This window comes from Tripterygium wilfordii, chromosome 20 (genome assembly GCF_013401445.1).
Source record: "Tripterygium wilfordii isolate XIE 37 chromosome 20, ASM1340144v1, whole genome shotgun sequence".
In the NCBI taxonomy this organism is placed as follows: Eukaryota; Viridiplantae; Streptophyta; class Magnoliopsida; order Celastrales; family Celastraceae; genus Tripterygium; species Tripterygium wilfordii.
Window position 1 is genome coordinate 8,446,757 of NC_052251.1, and position 18,115 is coordinate 8,464,871.

General features: G+C 38.5%; 2 protein-coding genes across 2 annotated transcripts; both read right to left on the reverse strand.

Moving 5' to 3' along the window:
• Window positions 1-186: 186 nt before the first annotated feature.
• On the reverse strand, window positions 187-9,952 carry LOC119987274 (DDT domain-containing protein DDR4-like). The gene is made up of 12 exons (XM_038832146.1): window positions 9,122-9,952; window positions 8,926-9,036; window positions 5,673-5,759; window positions 5,546-5,583; window positions 5,376-5,457; window positions 4,097-4,203; window positions 3,780-3,936; window positions 3,030-3,122; window positions 2,744-2,867; window positions 1,743-1,785; window positions 1,457-1,645; window positions 187-1,371 (listed from the first exon to the last, which is right to left on the reverse strand). Exons 1-12 carry the CDS (start codon window positions 9,539-9,541, stop codon window positions 630-632), a joined length of 2,193 nt encoding a protein of 730 aa, XP_038688074.1. The 5' UTR covers window positions 9,542-9,952; the 3' UTR covers window positions 187-629.
• A 2,543-nt stretch (window positions 9,953-12,495) lies between these two features.
• On the reverse strand, window positions 12,496-17,535 carry LOC119987403 (HIPL1 protein-like). The gene is made up of 7 exons (XM_038832304.1): window positions 16,937-17,535; window positions 16,671-16,825; window positions 14,810-15,607; window positions 14,514-14,730; window positions 13,881-14,059; window positions 13,263-13,504; window positions 12,496-13,095 (listed from the first exon to the last, which is right to left on the reverse strand). The coding sequence occupies exons 1-7, from the start codon at window positions 17,019-17,021 to the stop codon at window positions 12,690-12,692; spliced, it is 2,082 nt and encodes a 693-aa protein (XP_038688232.1). The 5' UTR covers window positions 17,022-17,535; the 3' UTR covers window positions 12,496-12,689.
• Between the last annotated feature and the right edge of the window lie 580 nt (window positions 17,536-18,115).

An 18,115-nucleotide genomic window follows, 5' to 3' on the forward strand; every position in this document is an offset into this window, starting at 1 on the left:
ATTTAAAATAAAACACTAAAAAATATTTAAAAAATATTATTTTCAAGAGGCTAATTTTATGTGTTCAATTCCGGAGGCTGATTTTTCCGACTGTATCCACTCTCTTTTGATGGAGAGTTCCCTCCGCAGGCACTCCTCCTCAGACTTCTGCACATGAATGCACGCCGATGGAGTACAAGAACCAGATTATTACAATCCCAAAAATGCTGGTAATTTATACCAAGTACAGTCTATTACAACAAGGAAAAGGATCCCGAATTCTGAAGACGCAGGGCAATCACCAGGATTATGAAAGATTAAGCTACAAGGCTACGTAAATGCCAAATTCTTCAATTACAATATCAGTTAAAAGGTTATGGTACACTAATCAGATAAGCTAAACAACTCCTAACAAATTCAACGTTCGCGTGCTAAAAAATGACTTCCTAATCTACATCTCTCTTACAAATATGCTGCCGCACCTTTCTACAAGTCGCGAATGAGATGCATCAGGTGGTTGCATACTTAAGGCCATGAAGAAGTTTTACTATGACCTCATGGGCTTATCACAAAATTTATGACTTGCTTACCATCGTACACAGCTTCCCCGTAAGAAGAAATAACCCCGTGCTTGCCAGTATAAGGGAAGCTTATAAATCATCTCTGCCTTCATCCTTTATTATTGAATTAGGACCATCATCAAAACCAGAACCTGGTGCAAGTTCATTTAGGTCGAGGAACCTCCTTTTTTGTACACCCTCGACTTCATCTTGGCCAGGGCCATTTGATTTTTCCGGCTGCTGACTTTGTTCTTCTTTATCTACTGTTTCTGTATAAACTTGTTCAGGCTGATCATTTTTCATCTCCTGGTTATCATTCTTAACATCTGAATTTTGACTTTCCTCTGAATACTCTGCATTTTCACTTGCATCAGAATGTTCATCCGATGCATTTGATTTCTCATCTTTCACCGACTCTGTTTCTGATTCTGTCAGCTCATACTGCCGATAATTTATACGGTTTTTGGTGGACCTTTTGCTGCGTCTTAGTCCCAACTGAAGCTCATCAACCGACCTTAATTTAGTTTCCCTTCTAGTACGACCAGGCAATTTTTTAAATTTTTGGGGTTCATCACTGTCCTCGCTGATGCCCAAAGAATCCTCCTCTTCTTCTTCCTCCTCATCTTCAGCATTTTCTTCATCCCCGCGGTACTCCTCATCTCCTTCAGAACTGCTGGACAGCTTCCTCTGTTTACGTGTCCTCAGGTATTCATCATCATATACAGCTTCACCAACAATCTCATCATCACTGTCAAAGTCTACATCATTATCAGAGACTGCCTCAACAAACTCTTTCACTGAATACCGTTGAGGTCTTTGTCTTCGTCGATTGCTACATGCAATTATTATATTATTAATTTATGCGAAAGTTTCAATTCAGCAAAAAAGACATTCTAACAAACAGGAAATCCTTATACCTTCGGTCCAAAGATTCAGGCTTATGCTCTTCATCAAGATCATTGTAATCAGGTGAATTGGGAGACAGTGAACTAAAGGTGGCAAGTTGAGCCTCACGTGAAGGACCACTCCATTTACCATTTGAATTAGCTTCAGGTTTGGGAAAATCTTCGCGTCTTGGAATAGGCTCTGGCGACGGTGGTTTCTGCCTGAAGAAGTAAAGAATAAAAAAATTGCTATATTAATTTTTATTTTTGGTAAGTTAAGCTTGGACCCCTCCCAGAATGAGTATGTAGAAATCCATACTTGGTAATTTTGATAGCTTCATTGATTGATCGATCATAATCATCTGCAAAATCGGGTAACAAAATAATCAGGTAACACAGCCATAGGATGAAAATTTATCGGTGCAACAAATACATGCACAGCAACATAATTAGGCACAATCATCTCGCATATCAAAGACAGCAAATAATTTGGACAAAACTCGTATGAAACTATGAGGAAAATATGATAAAACTGGAAATTAGGATCATAAAAGACGTGCATCTTCCTTTGAAATGCTCATTACACTTTATGTTCCTTCAGATTTCTGACACAGCCAATCAGTCACCTATGACATAAAGTCCTCACCAGGGATTCATTACCAGATGGAACATAAGCTAAAGGGAACATAGGGAAAGAAAAAATACACTGCAAGACATCTGGTAGGGTTAGCACATAGGAGGCAAAAGACATTTAATGATCTTAGGTCATTATCTGCCCACAATAAGATTATACCATAAGAGAACATGAAGGGCCTAGATTGTTTGCCTACTTGTCAATAGGTAGAATTAACATCATTCACAATGTGCCGTTTTGCTTTTGAAAGAAGCAATGTGAGGAAAGGAAGCATGACAGAAAAGCAAACAATTTAAAGAAATGAATTACTCATGCAGTGGACAATAACTACGTTTCCAGCAAGTACGGGATTCCCAAGGCAACATTAAATGGTGATTTCATTTACATTTTAAGGAAGACTTCATTGGTAGGAATGTGTTTGTTTTCCAAAGGAAAACACGTGTTAGAGAATCAAGGTGGCGCAGAAAGAAGAGATACAAGGAAGCTATACTAAAAGCCTCGAAAATATTGCTACAAAGATCGGAGCCCAAAATTTCAGGTTGCTAAATCATCTATTAAAAATCTACAGATGACTCTCTCATCATCGAAAATCTTATTGTTTATCTCGAGCCCTATCAGAAGTCAAGCATGATTAAATTAGCCTGTATATAAATTTTGAAAGCCTGTGGTTCGATTTGTATTCTTACCGAAGGTATAAGTGACAGGCTTTCGGTCACGCAGAGAGCGCCCTGGACCATGCCCATCCATATTCAAAAAGTTATCGAGTAGTAGAGCTTGCCTGTGTTGCTTTTTGAGTAACTTCTCCTTCCTCTGAGTGAAGATAGAAACAACAATGGAAACATTACTTTTTAACACAAGCAAAAACTGAAAATTAATTTGATCAAGAAACTTAACTTAAGCCACAAATAATAGTCTTCATAATTCACAGTCCGTTTACAAATAAGATTATGGCCAACAAGCAGTTTCCAGTACCTTATGAACCTTTTCAATCTCAGGAAGCATATCATTCTTTAGTCTCTTCCCTAGAGAAGCCTCCGTCCGATTTTTACTTTGAAATAGTTTCTCCTGCAGTAGCAGATACACATGCTTAATGCCTAATGGAGTACATTATTTCAAAATCTTATCATAGAGGAAAGAAAGACTGCTAAGGACTGTTCAGTACTCAGTAACAAGGCAACAAAACATGACCTAAGCATAGTGTTTTACACAGAAATCAACATGATCAATTTTGCACAACTTTTATTGTTGAATTGACAAACTGGGCCTATCATCTAAACAACATTCTTTTCTTTTTTTTAATGTAGAATTGTTAATTTAAAGAAGCACCAGCGGGTGCAAAGCTTATGGCTTAGAATCAATAGTTCATTATCTAATGGAACAATAAACCATGATGGCTTCTAGCCAATTGGGTAAATGTTGTCAACTTTCATGGGTTGTACACTACACTAACTACAGTTGAGAGTTCCAAAACTAATTGAAGTTTTATATAATCTGTCCACGACTAATGCAATAATATCCCGTATGCCAAAAAATGGCCCCCAAAAACAATAAAGAAAATGTGAGAAGAAAAACAATAACAACGTCAATAATAATACCAGCCCATTAAAACCAGAGCATGTAAATAATCTTAATTTGAACTATCATGCAAGCCAACAGAGTGAGCAATTACAAATGTTGTAATATGCTTGCAAAATTGTGCGATGATGGAGCATATATACTCACAGAAACATCTTGAAATTCTTCCAAATTAGTAGCAACTGTTTCCCATTGGTATGTAGCATTAGGAAGTGTCTGGGAACCCTTCGTCTTTACTTTCTTCATCTCAATTTTTCTTATTTCCCGATACAAGCGATGACCAATTACAGGGTCATCTTCGTACCTGCACCAACAAAAAGCATACATATAGAAGTCATGATACACAAAATTGCATCTCTCACAAAAAGCTAGACCAAGAAACTACAGAATCTCCAGTTATCACATAAACTGATTTTCTTTCAAGTTATGCCCAAAACAGGTGAACATGAATCACAATCACATACCAGTAATTAATACCATGTGAATCACCTCCAATACGTTCTTTACGAAATGAAGAAAGTTGAACTCCATGTTTGAGCGAGTTTTCCATATAATTGCGGATATCTTCTTGCTGCACGATATTGCTCAGATTAAAATTCCTCTTGCCAGTTATACCATAAGATAAGTAGGGAAAAGTGATTCAAATTAAACAAGATAGTATCCATCCGCATACACAACTTTAAAATAAGAACTTTTGGAATCAGAAAATAACAGTTTTAAAATCAAGGTAATAATACACAATTGACTATACTATGCATTAAGAGAGAAAAAGAGGCTAGATCTCCTCTTTGCTGTACTTTAGCGGCACCCCCTTGAGATCTAATACATTTTCTTCATTTGTTTGCCAGAACAAAAGGAAGAAAAAATAATTAGTAATGATAATGATAAAAACAGGTCAAAAATTATATATCAGCATCTTGTTAAGCCTCTACCTGTACAAAGCCAGAGAGATGCATCATAAGAGTTGAAGGACAGAAATATAGGTTTTGTTATCAAACTTGATGGGGGGCACATGGACATAAAGGCCATGGAGGCTGACATAATTTAAAAAATGCAACTTCTCTAAGGAGAAAAACTGTAATATTGACAGTACAAAAACCAAGAGTACAAGAAATAACATGCCCAAAAACCTTGTCATCTTTACAATTAATGGGGAGAAAAAAGAAATAAATCCAAAATTTACATTACAAAAACTCAGAGTAAAGGAAAGGACTACAAGTAAACACCTGATCATATTCACTGTTCATAAATGCAAGGTAAATGTTATGGAGATCAAAGTGGGGCAACAATTAGAAGCAGAAGCCAAAAGATTGACCATATAACAATGTATGTTAAAGAGACATTGAATCCCAAAATTGAACCAGAAATATATAGACACACACACGAAAGGCCAAAATAAAAAGGGTGGGCCACAAGAAAAAGATAGCTGCAAATAACTCTTAGCAAGTACAAAACACCTGGAACAATATATAGGATTCATGCAACAACCCCCAATCAATAGGGAATCAAGGTTTTGTTAGGATACAATAACTTTTCAACCAAACATAGGTCAAAATAGTAAGTTCAGAGGGTGCATTAATAGAGTCCTTATCGCCTTCTGGACTCTGGAAAAAAGTCACGGACAGTTGACTAGTTGAGTAACATAATATCTTTAGTGGAAAGGGGAAGAAAGTTCACCATAACCATGCAACAATTATATCAAATCATAATGTAATGTATCATCTCTATCAAACATGGTAATACCTCAACACGAATGTCACATAATGCTTTCAGAATCAGCACACGAACTCCAGGATCTAGAGTTCTATATACTTCAATCTCCACCCTAGCGTATTATGTGAAATGCCAAGTTAGAAAGAAAAAAACAGAAGATGATTTGTATATTACAGCGAAATAAGCTGTCTGCTGCTCACCCATGAGAGGCAACAATGGGAAGGTCCCCATCTGCTACCTGCATTAAGATAAAAGGCTCTAGTTGGTCCTTCTTAAAGAGAATGCACTATTGACAAATATTGACTAAAGGAGTATAACAGAAGCTACCCAATGCCACCAATCTCTCAATTTTCTGCATAAAACAGTAATCCAGGTATCACGTGTGAGGGCCATTCGGGTAACAGGCGGGATAGCCTACAAAAAAGATAATAACTGATGAGCGGTTGCAATTGCAGTAGCACATGGGAATACCAGTAACAATAGCATTAATTTTTCCATTCTTCCCAGCAGCAAGTGCATCATCATGGCTGGAAACTGTTACCAGGAGGAAAAAAAACTCCAACTAAATAGCAGATAATTCCTTTGCTCAGAATAGAGAATGGAAAAAGTAGTCAACTCAAGGATAACAAGTCATTTGGCTGACTAATTGAACCAAAACAAACCTAACATCATCTATGATGGTAGCATTAATGATAATGTTCAATAACATAGCAAGACAACTACAACAGCAATCCCTTTCTCACATTACCACTTCAAAAGAACAAAAAGCCTCACAGCATAAGCAATTCAACAAAAGACTAGCATTTTAACCACACAAACACACACTGAGCAAAAAGTCAGACTTCTAGCAGTACATCAGTCAAACATGCACAAAGATATCAAAAAGGGAGGGAGGGTAGATAATTTTCATCTGCCATTCTCCTTTACCAAATTTGAATCAATCCACAGTGCTAAGGGCAAACACTGATAAAATAGCAAGGGCAAACATATAAATCTCAATCATGCAACCTTTTAATTGTTGCAAACATATGACCTCCCAAATCCCAATAATAGCAAACACTGCTAAAACGGTAAAGTCGCTTCATTGCAACCTAGGTGTTCAAAACAGGAAAGTAACCCTTCAGGCTTCAGCAAAAGGGACAAGGCTTGTATACATGCACTCATCTCAAACCCCAAATGTTGCAGAAGCCCTGTGTCCATGTTTTCCCCCCTCTTTTCTTCCTCTTTCTAGGAAGTTGAACCACATCTATATTACACACTAGTTTTGATGCCCCACATTTATCCTCCTATACCATTATAATAGCTCTTTGGTTGGAAAAGGAAGGATCACTTCAAAGCTCTCAAATTAACTCTCATTAAAACTGCACTTTCCGATTTACCTGTTTACTTGATGTCTGTGTTCCCTATGCCTGCTTCAATTGCTTCCAAGCTAGAGGCCATTCAAGGTTGGGGAAATTCCATAGAAAGCACGAAGTTTCATCCCATTAAATGGAACTCTATCAAACTTCCCCAGGAGATTGGATGCCTTGGCATCCTTTCTCTCACTATTTTGAACAAAGCTCTCCTGGGAAAATGGTTGTTGAAATCCTGTTTAAATCTGTCCAAAAAAAAAGAGGGGGTGCATATTTGGTTGAAATAATTCCGAAGTATATGTTTTACGTCCTTGAGGATGCATGCAGCTTAAAAAAGGATCATCTGTGGAGGAAGGTTATTGTGGTTCAATATAGCTCCTCTAATAATGGCTGGTCCTCGGTAAGTAGAAGAGAGCCTTATGGTGGCAGTTGTAGATCTATATTAGGAAGGGATGGAGTGACTGGCAGTCGGATACCTTCTTCAAAGATGGGAAAGGCAACTCCTTAAGCTTCTGGGAGGACATTTGGGTGGATCATTCTCCCCTAGGAAGGGCTTTTCCAAGTTGTTGTAGTCTGGCGACGGAAAAAGATGCTGTTAACTTCAAGAGAGATGCTCAGAATTGAGAGCTTGATTCTTTCTTAGATCTTTTGGAAATGATCCATATATAATTGCAAGATGGATCCCACTTTGGAAGAAAAAATGTGCTGGAATAATTAGGACGATATTTTCACTGTGAGCACCAACTACAGGGAAGTTCTACAATCCACACCATCTCTGCATCCCCTCCTTCCCTTGGCTCAACATCTGAAAGCCTAAAATTTCTTCTAAGATTGCTTTTTTCTGTTGGGAGGCTACATGGGGGAAAATATTGACTGTGGATAATTTGCAGAAAAGAGTTTACCATCTAGTTGATAGATGTTCCCTTTGCAAATCTTTATCTGATCTAGTTCCATTAACCACATTCGATTGCGTTGTCCTTGGTCTAGGAACATTTGGATGACAGCTTGAAAGCTGTAGGAATTACATGACATGGGTAGCTTCAAACTAAAATTGGTGCAAAAGTTAAACTATAACTTTAAACCGGATTTGAAAATAACTACAAATCATCAAAAGCAAGTGACAAGAAAACAAGAGCTCTCATAACAGTGCTAACACAGGCCTGTTACAACTCCTTTAGTTTCTATCTTTTCTGTTCCTTTTTAGTAACATCTAGTAAATGGTTCACTTATATACATAATTTTGGATGTCAGAGAACATATTGTCTCAAATATTATGCTGATCACTCAGAGTTTTGAAGTCCTTAAACCATCACTAAGAACTGCAGCTTACCTCTTTCTGCCCCTTTCCATTTCTGCTGCTGCCTACGTCTCATTCCACACACAAAAACACAAATGCATATTTCTTGTGTGTTCATATTGCTTCTTAGCATCAAATTTAAACCTTTCTTAGACTTTCAGGAATTTAACGTTAGAAGAAGACAACAATGCCTTTCTATTTCTCATTTCGCCACAATGAAAATGTTCTGGAATCTATCTCCACATATATTTTAACTTCTGCAACTTTTAAAATAGCTCAATCTAACCTTTGTTCATAAATTAGATTCCTGCTTACATATAAATTAGCACTACTAATTTATTCATCATTAGATAGAAATCTTCCTTCTAAGCATTCAATTTCCGGGAAACAAAATATCTTTTTGCAGACTTTTCAACTTCTTTCACTAAATGCATGATTTGAAGCCACTACTAGCCAAGCAGCATCACATCAAAGGTAGACATGAAATGTTTCATTGATCATATGGACTTTGTATCACAAATAGACACAATTATAGCCAACACCCTTTGCATGTGAAAAAAATTGTATCATCAGCAAGTTCTCGACTCAACAAAGTAATAACCCCAACTGTTATGAGAACACCATTGAAAATAAGACAACGCTAAATTCCACTGCCATAGGGCCATATTCAGCATGGTGAGCACCGAAACTGATCCCAGAAAATGAATACTGAAAGTCTGAAACAAATTTCTCAACTTCAATTAAAATGGTATTCTTAGAAGCATATACGGCCTCTATGAAAACTGAACCAACTACAATAATCCTAAGCACAAAAATTTATGCAACATTGCACACCAATTACAAAGTGCTTTACTCCAAGATGCAAACTTCAAAATACTAATTCTAAGAACATGAAGAAAACAAACTGTAGGCTTCAAAATAAATCACTGACCTTTAACAAAGGTATATGTAAGTCACTCAAAGTGTTATTGGGTGTAATCAATGCCGTCTCCAACTCCTCTGCTGAGAACTCAACCGTGATATTCAAAAGAGGACTAAAGACCTGCCATAGAGAAACATGAAATCCCCAAAAGACAATAGCAAGATTAAACCACAAAGGTTACAACTTCCAACGACAAACAGCTCACATTCAGGAAATTGAGTACAGAAGCTAATTCCCACATAGAGCGGAGGCTCCACCGTGGCAATTGAGACGGCTCCGGTAACCCCACCAGCGGCGTAACAATCTTACTGGTGCCGCTGCATTGCTGCGGGGACTCATCGTTTCGCTGCAACTGCTGGTTGTTCTGCTCCTTCTTAGCCTTTTGCCTCCGCTCCGTCAACGTCAGGCTCTGCTGTCGCGCTGCCTCGTGTAGTCGAGCGGCCGTTCTCACGGTGCAAGCGCGGGAGGGACGATTACTCCTCGTGGTGGTGGTGGTGGTGACAGGGGGCGGGGCGTCGTTTTGTGTAGTGGGTACGTCGTCGTTTTGGGGAAGAGAGCCGTGGTTTTGTTGAGGAGGAGACGGTTGAGGAACGATCAGAGAAGAAGGAGAGGGTTCTCGGGACATGGTTGGAGAGATCGAGAAGGTCTAGGGTAGTTATTGATGGGGATTACACGTAGAGGATCAAAAAGTTCATAAATTTAGATGGATCGTTGTTTGTGTTTATGTTGGGGTGAGAAACAAGAAGAGAGAGGGAAGGAAAGAAGCAATAGCAGGGGAGAGCCAAAAGTCCATACCCATCATTCATTCACAAATACATACACATATACATACATAATATGTATATATTTATCAATCTAGGAAATCTATAATTCTATATGCGAGTAGGAAATAGGGGAACAAGGCCAGATAGAGAGAGAGACAATGGTGCGCAGGAAACAGGTATATTAGCTCCCAGAAGGCCAGACTATGATTAGGTCAGCGTTAATTTAAGAGGAAAAATATGTGATCTGTTCAAGGAACTAAGCGAACTAAGTCGAGCTAATGACTCCAAGATGTCAAACGTAACCCCAAATGCGTCTAGAGTTGTCAAACGTGTTGGAGACTTATAGGTGTCAAACGAGCCGTTGTCCGCAACAGCCCGACCCATTAACCATGGTCAATGTGTCTGGGCTGGGGTTTTCGATCTGTTCCAGGCTGGTCCGTCTCGATTTTAAAAATATTTTAATACTTAAATAAGCGAATAGATATCGAGTAGGATTATTTGCACCCCACGAGTTACTAAGTGCACCCCAAGTTTTGGTCAAAACACAGACTCTTAAAACACCCCATAGTCCCTACCATGAAGCTCGACCCAAACCCTAGTTTCACCTTTGTTTGCGCCAACGACGGAAGGAGATGGACGGAGACGACCCTCTTGAAGAGAATAGAGATGAAGAAGTCTTCATTTTCGCCAGATCCAAATCTCGTCGACTACGACATCTATTGTGTCTTCGTTCTCTCTTTCTTTTTTGATGTTCAGGATACTAACAATAAGAATAACACCATCTTCGTTCTCTCTTTCTTCTTTGACTAGGTTCGTTGAGATCCAGACACGGCCGCGACGAACTTGCACCGCCCCCAACAGCCATGGCAACTCAACTATTGAATATTGCCTCAAAAATCCTTGTTGAGTGTATTGACCTTGTTGCACAGCACCAAATTCATAAGAGGTGAAGCTTGGGAAGGTGAAGTTGAGAGAGGTGCGTTGTGGTTGGTGGTGGTTTTGATGGTGGAGGGTCTGAGGAAGAAGTGGGGGTGCAGATGAGATTTTTTGGAAAAATTGAAAAAATGAGTGTACTTGAGAATGTTATATTTTTAAGTGGGGTGTATTTAGTAATTTTTGGGTTGCAAATAATGTTAATCATAAATACCACAAAAGATGTTGTGGTGTAATGATTATGTACATTAGGTTTTAGAACCATGCATCAATGCAAAAATTCAATTTTTCATTAAAAGAAGATCAAGCGCGCTAGGCCATGCACACAAGGCACGGTACGAGAATCTTGAGGTGCTAGACATCTTCCTTACGTGGAAGAAATTGGTTGAGACTCAGACTAGGCGGAAGATAAGATGGTTGAGGTTAGATAATGGAGGGCAGTACACTTCGGATCCATTTCTGCGAAACCTCCAAACAAATAAGGTTCCACCCATCCATGTGAAACCTCCAAACAAGTATGCCTATTCAACTTCTCTCAAGCACCATTACCTCACGCTACCTCAAACCAAAATTCTCTTTACCATCAAATTTCTCTACTTGAAACTTAGCGTTGAAATAACAATCCCATAAGATGGACCCGATGTGGAAGATGATGATGACGGTGTATCACTCTTTGGATTCCCCTCACTCATCTTCTACCCAACAATAGCACAATATTCAGTCAATCCCAAAATGCAGAAACAAGTGTTAGGGTGTGAAACAACCAATGATTAACCATAATAAAAGTAGAAATCCCAAATCAATCCAAGAATCACAAACCTAGGCTCCGATACCAATTGTTGTGCTAAAATCAAGCAACTACCCACACAATAGCACCAAATACGTTTGATCAATCAAGTTCCCAATCACCAAATAAGCAAGTAAATCAAGCAAGAAGTAAAGAGACATGAAATTTACGTGGTTCGGTGGAAAGCCTAGTCCACTGACGGTAGAGATCGTTTGCATTATGTTGGAGAAGAGAAATCCAAGTGGAGAATCCACCAATACAACAAGATCAAGCTCCTAGAGCTCTCTCTCTCTCTCACAAAAGGTGTTTTCTCTCACAAAAGTCGGCTCTCAAAGTGTGTGTGCCAACTAGGGTAAAAACCCTTACAATTTTAGAATTTGTAAAGCTGGTTCCGTGATCGAAGTTCGATCGATCGGACTGGGTCCCGATTGATCGGAATTTGCTACAGGTATGAAAACTGAAATTTTGGACCAGATGTGTCCAAACACCTGGCTGTTTGGACGACACCTAGGCCCGTCCGAACAGCATCTCCAGAACTACACAAATAGCTTCTGCAACCTGCACGAACGAGTCAATAAACCCACAAATCTAAACTGGTAGGCCGGCCCGGTCCATAAAACCTCTGGACTTGATTGTGGACCATGTCGAGTCGGCTCACCTTACAGTTCTAAATATGACCAAAAATTATGTCGCCTTTCTCTTAAAAAAAACACACATTTTCAAATATCTTCGGAGTAGGAGGTGGAGCTACTTCCTTCTTCTCCACGTCGTCCTCTCCTTATTGTTTCAATTTACTTTTCATACTCTTTCCAGTCGGCTTTTCTCTCATTATTTTATGAACAAATTTGCTGAATAATAGTTGGTTAAGGTTCTCCCATGGACCTCATCGCGAGCTGATACTTTGGAGGGTAAAGGTAACCAGTAGTTTCTTGGCCCATTTTTCTTGCAAAGTTTTCCAGCGAGGATTCAACAAAATCAGTCTTGCAAAGTTCTGCAAAATCATTTTTGCAAAGTTTCCATCTTCTATAAGGAATCAATATGAAAATGAATCAGTGCAATGCACTAACAATAAGCAATAGCAATGCCACACATGCATGGAGAAGAAAGGAAATCGATTCTGCAAGTAGAAATGAACTACAGCATAGCCAATTCTTACATCTTTTGACATGTATCCACTATCCATTCTCTGCTCAGAAAGAGAAGGGAAGAAAAAAACACATAGGATAAGCAAAAATTTATTCTACAGGAATCATTACTCATGCAGCTAAATTGCTTCTAAACACAGCACACTATACAATACCAAACAATGTCACCAACACCACCACCAGAATGATCACAACCTGCTTGTTGTATGGTTGGTTTACTTGGCCTGCTAGCGAAGAGGGTGAATTTGTAGGACTTGGGCTTGCAGAAGCCGTGGCGTTTTCCTTCGAGCAAGTGTAGTTGCAGCGACTTGGACGAACAATTCTGTAAACTCCACTGTTGGCTAGGAGATATATATCCTTCTGGTTGTCCTCCCCGAATGAGAATACATACCCTAAGGATGGAAGGTCACTTCCAGCTACAGAGGTACATTGTATAGGGGAATCATGGGCACAACTGAAAGGAATTTTGCCACTTGTAAAGTTCCCACTGTTTTCTGGGGTTTCCGTGCCTGCCCATATGTCACTGCCATACAAATCCGCATACAAATACCTGGCACATGTGATGAAAAAAATTCACTAACTAATGAGCGTTCGTGGAAAGATTTATCTTCAAGTATATCGAAACTCTTAATGTGTCTTTCAAATCAGTGCAACTATATATATACATACACTATGGCCTCAAGTGCAATCATATCGATATGAACGAAGCTTGCTTACCTTCCATACATGCATGGATCTGTATTGGATCGGTAGAAATAGCCCCCTGTGATAGATGCTGATCCTTCTTTCTTATTTACCTCAGAATGGTTATATCCAAGGACAGGGAAAATAAAGGTTATTGAATTCAGAGAAGTGTTTCCTGCAGGTGACTTTGGAGGACTAAAAAGATAAGGGCCCTCGTAAACATGCCAACCGTAGTTTCCTCCCTTGGTAATGATATCCACCTCTTCATACACATCCTGTAAGACAATAATGAAAATTATTCAAGTAAGTTGTAATGTGTATTGCTTCAGCAGTCAGCACTGCATGATTTGAGAGCCAACTAAAACCAACAAAGTTATTTTGTAAGATTTCCTCTAACCATTTCAATTCCAGAATGAATTATCATGACACAAAATTTAGACCAGAAAGAACCAGACATAAAGGGCCAACCAATATAGAAGTAGGGAAGGATCACCAAGCAGTCTAAAATCTATAGGTATTGCAAAGAATTGCGGTTGTCTATAAAATACTGTAGTACAGAATTTAGGCACCCATCATAACTCCCTCAGCCCAGTGATCAGGGATAACAGTATCACTTATTTCCTGTAAGACGGAGAGAGAGAGCTCACAAACCTGGCCGACATCCCCACACATGAAGTAGGATGGCCTTTCTGAATCAAAGCTGCAGCGCCAAGTATTTCTCATTCCCAAGGTCCATATTTCAGGCTGAGAATCATTACGACCAACAAATGGATTATCTCTGGGGATAGAGTAGTTTCCCCATAAACCAAGTTTATCTATTTCTTCAGCACCTGAATAATAAATTAAAGAATTGAGTTAAACGATGCTGGTAACAACATAAATGGAGCAAACTTGACCGTTTCTTGATTATACTGCTTTAATAATTTGGAACAATCTTCAATAGTCTCCATATACATTTTCTTCTTTTCAGTTTTGACAGGCTAGTTTTTAAAATTTACTTTTCTTGAATGTTTAAACCAACGATAGAGTCAAAAAAAGATTCGGCACTGAGACTTCGGAGTCCAGATGAAAAAGATAGAAGAACTAAAATTGTAATACTCTCTTTCTGGGTGGGCAAAACCATGCATTCAGAGGATTGGAAGTGAAGGTGTTAATAACACACAAAGATAAGATAAACCTATTGAGAACCATGTGTAAAGGAAGGACAGTATGCAATTAGCTTTCATATCATAAATTAAAAGTTTCCGGACAATTTAAGAACAAACATACTCTGTTAACACTTACTTGGTATATTATCAATATCAAGCCTCAGGATTTTTCCTAGGAGCGATTTCTTGTTTTGGGAAAAACTGTAGGGATCACCATTACCACCCCCATCTCCCATCATGAAGTACAAATATCCATCAGTTGGTCCAAAGAGAATCTGTCCCGCATGATGAGATGTGAAGGGGAGACCCATTGTAAATATCCTTCTCACCTCTAATGGATTTGCACTATTCGCCTGCAAGAAATCAATTATCAGTTTGAATCAATCAATTTTAGATGAAAATTATAAGCTATGAGGGTGGTGTGATATGTACCAAGGAAGTCTGGGATGCGGTACCATTGGAAGTATACTCAGCAATAACACTTTGATACTGGCATGGCTGGGCACCATTATCAGGACTTAGCTTTGAAGGATCACAATTCACGTCTGAATTACATGAGCATCTGCCTGTACATCCTGGCCACTTAGATTTGTCACAATTGAATGAAGCAAAGAATCGGCCATTCTGTGCGAAGTTCGGATGAAATGCCATTCCCATCATCCCAAATTGAGTATCATAATGAACTTCATCTGTTAGGTCAATGAAAGGATTTGATTCATCGAGCTTCAATGTTCCTCCTGATCCCTCTTCAGGAATGGTCGCCAACCAAATTTTACCTGGTTGGCTAGAGAAGAATGCACGGTTGGACCCATCGGGATGAGCAACCATATTGAGGTAAGAACCATTCCCAATTTTCTCGAGGCACAAACCATGTGGGGGGCTAGAAGGTCCGCTGTTATTTAGCATTACAGGTTCACCATCATAACAAACTGATCCATCAGTAGATACTCCACCAAATGCATTGCAGAAAACAGTTTTTGACTGCCACATCTCAGTCAGTTTGGTGACACTGGAATTCACCGGTATCCCAGCTTGACCTTGTAAAGAAGGGGCAAAAGGCGAGTTCAAAACAGATACATTTTGACATGTATCCCATACTTTAGAGCAGAAGTCATTTGCTGCCTGAGTAGACTGGGATGAATTTCCAGAAACAGTGGAATTACAGAGAACAGGTACTGGTCGGGGTAAGGACGTAATTGTAAACAGCTCTGCAGAAAACGGATCACACCTCTGTGGACATGATAAAACAAATACTATTAGCAGCAAAAAAAAATTCAAAAAACTTTAATATTTCAACATGTTAAGACAACGTAGATAGTTCTTATGGAGATAAATTTGACATGTATAGGTGCTTCTTCATTTCAATTTCATGACTTGATCTTAACTCCTCCAACTCCGGCAAGTCCATTAACTAGACACTCCCTCATAAATATGCATGACACTCCTCATAAATAAGAAATCACCAGACATACTAATTTAACAGGATTACAGACAGAAAGGAGTTTGCATTTAACCATAAGTTTCAATGCAATCACTAAACGCATTCAGAAAGAAAAAGGTAACAAGGACACCTACTGACAAAGGCTAGGTATGTTAGGTTGTAGTGAATGAAGTGTTTATGACGTAGAAAGCTTTCAGCATAATTAGATATATGAATTTCTGCATCAACATGCAGGACAGCAATAATTCGACAATTTAACTTTCTGGAACTGGAGTATAAAGAAACAGTCTGGTTTGAGGATAAGTATGTCCTTTTGGTATTCTTCATAAATGACCAAACTTGCTCCCTATTTAGTTAATGGAATCGCATAAAAGGATATCCTATATTGGGCTGTGCCTTATTCCTAAATATTTGAGATTAGAAACAAGTATCCAAAAGAATAATTAGTTAAAAATCCACTACACGGTTCTTATACTTGGATTTTCTCAACTTTTCATATCCTAGCAGCCAACTAAGCTCGCTAAGCTTCCCTCCACCCTTCTTTCCCTTATTAAATGAAGTGGAAAGTACTGACTTAGTAGTCGGCATTCTATAAACAACTTACCAAGTCGTAGGAGCTTTGTTTCACATTATAGACGATGACAGGATTATCAGGTCTGAAAGGAATGCATAATCATTGAGGTAACACATGGCAGACAAATATAACAAACAAATTGGGAATTGATCATATCAAGTTCATTTGAAATAGAAAAAGAACACAAACACATATTTCCATGCCAAAAGCAAAATGTGAAAAATTCAATACAGATTATGTATGTTTCTCTTCAATTAATTTAAAAATCAAAGTCTTACAGCACAAAGGACGGACTTCAGGATAGAAGCACAGCCAGAATCGGAGACATTCATAGCTTCAAATTGCTTCTGTATTTGTGAATCTTGCCTGGAATCGCAGCATGTGCTTCCATTGTAAGGACAAAAATTCAGGCTAGTGTTCATAAGGGGTGCCCCTATAAAGGATTGACAGCAAAATAAACTGAGACTTAAACAGATAAATCACATAAAGCACACTAATCTTCATATGAGCTGATATAAAGAGCAATCAAACGATATAAACTTACATGAATTAGTGCATAACGGATGGGAAAATGAAGAATCAGGAAGCAGCAGCAAGAGAAAGAGAATGACAAAAGCTCCTCCTCCCATGACACCAAACCCACAAAGAAGAGCAGATATTCTACTACCAAGGCAGGAACATATTGACTTGAAGCAAAGATTATCCGATTAATTATTCACAGGAAAAAACTTTCTGGGTTTTGAACATTCTGCGGATCACCAACTGCTCTTTATCTTTCTGTATCCATTTAAGCACTATTTGTTGTTGGCCAATACTCTCACTCTCTCACTAACGTACTGGCTTAGCTCATCTTCCAGATAGAAACATGAATTTAAAATTTCTCCCCAATCTCTTCAAATCTCAACCCTAGTTATACTTGAACAATCATTGTCAACTCTCTCTCCTAATTAAGCTTCCAGAAGAAAATTGATCTGAATTCTATCCAGTACCCACCCCAATTCTTTCTCTTTCTGACTAGCTTTTTAACATTTTCCTTATGAACCTTCCCTACCAGTACCTTTCAATCAAAAGTTGCGGCAACCATGTCTACACAGTTGACTTCTAATGAACAAAATGCTGTAAAATAATGAGGCAGTTGGGCGAAAAGAAGAAAACCCACTTGTTTCTCCCCAAAACCCAGTTAGATAAAATCGTGGTTGGTTGGTTTGTTTGTTATGTACATCCACATTGATTGCCATCGAGGGTTCATTGACTCGAGACTCCCAACACCAAAAGACAAAAAAGACAAAACTAAAAGACACGGCGAAAACGGAAAATAGCGGCAGTGGTAAGCGGTAACACGAAAACAAGCAGAAAATGACAAAGATAAGATAATATGATATGAGAGTGAGGGCTCTTGAGGAGAATAATGGAGGAGGAAGCAAAGAGCTCTTGGTCAGTCATCACATGCTCACCATTAATGCCAGACAGGTTGCAGCCTTGCCGGGGCTATAATTTATTTGGGGGCAATAATTCTTTTATTTTTATTTTTAAGAATTATAAATATGTACTGTAGTATTTTATTTATTATAAGTAATCTAATAATGTTTTTTTTGTTAGAAATAAAAATTAAATTCATCACCATCAAAATATTGAATATTTTTAATTTATATACTACGGTTTAGAATTGTCATATCATTTTTCATGTTGAATTTAACTTTTGTTTCGAGTAAAAAAATATTAT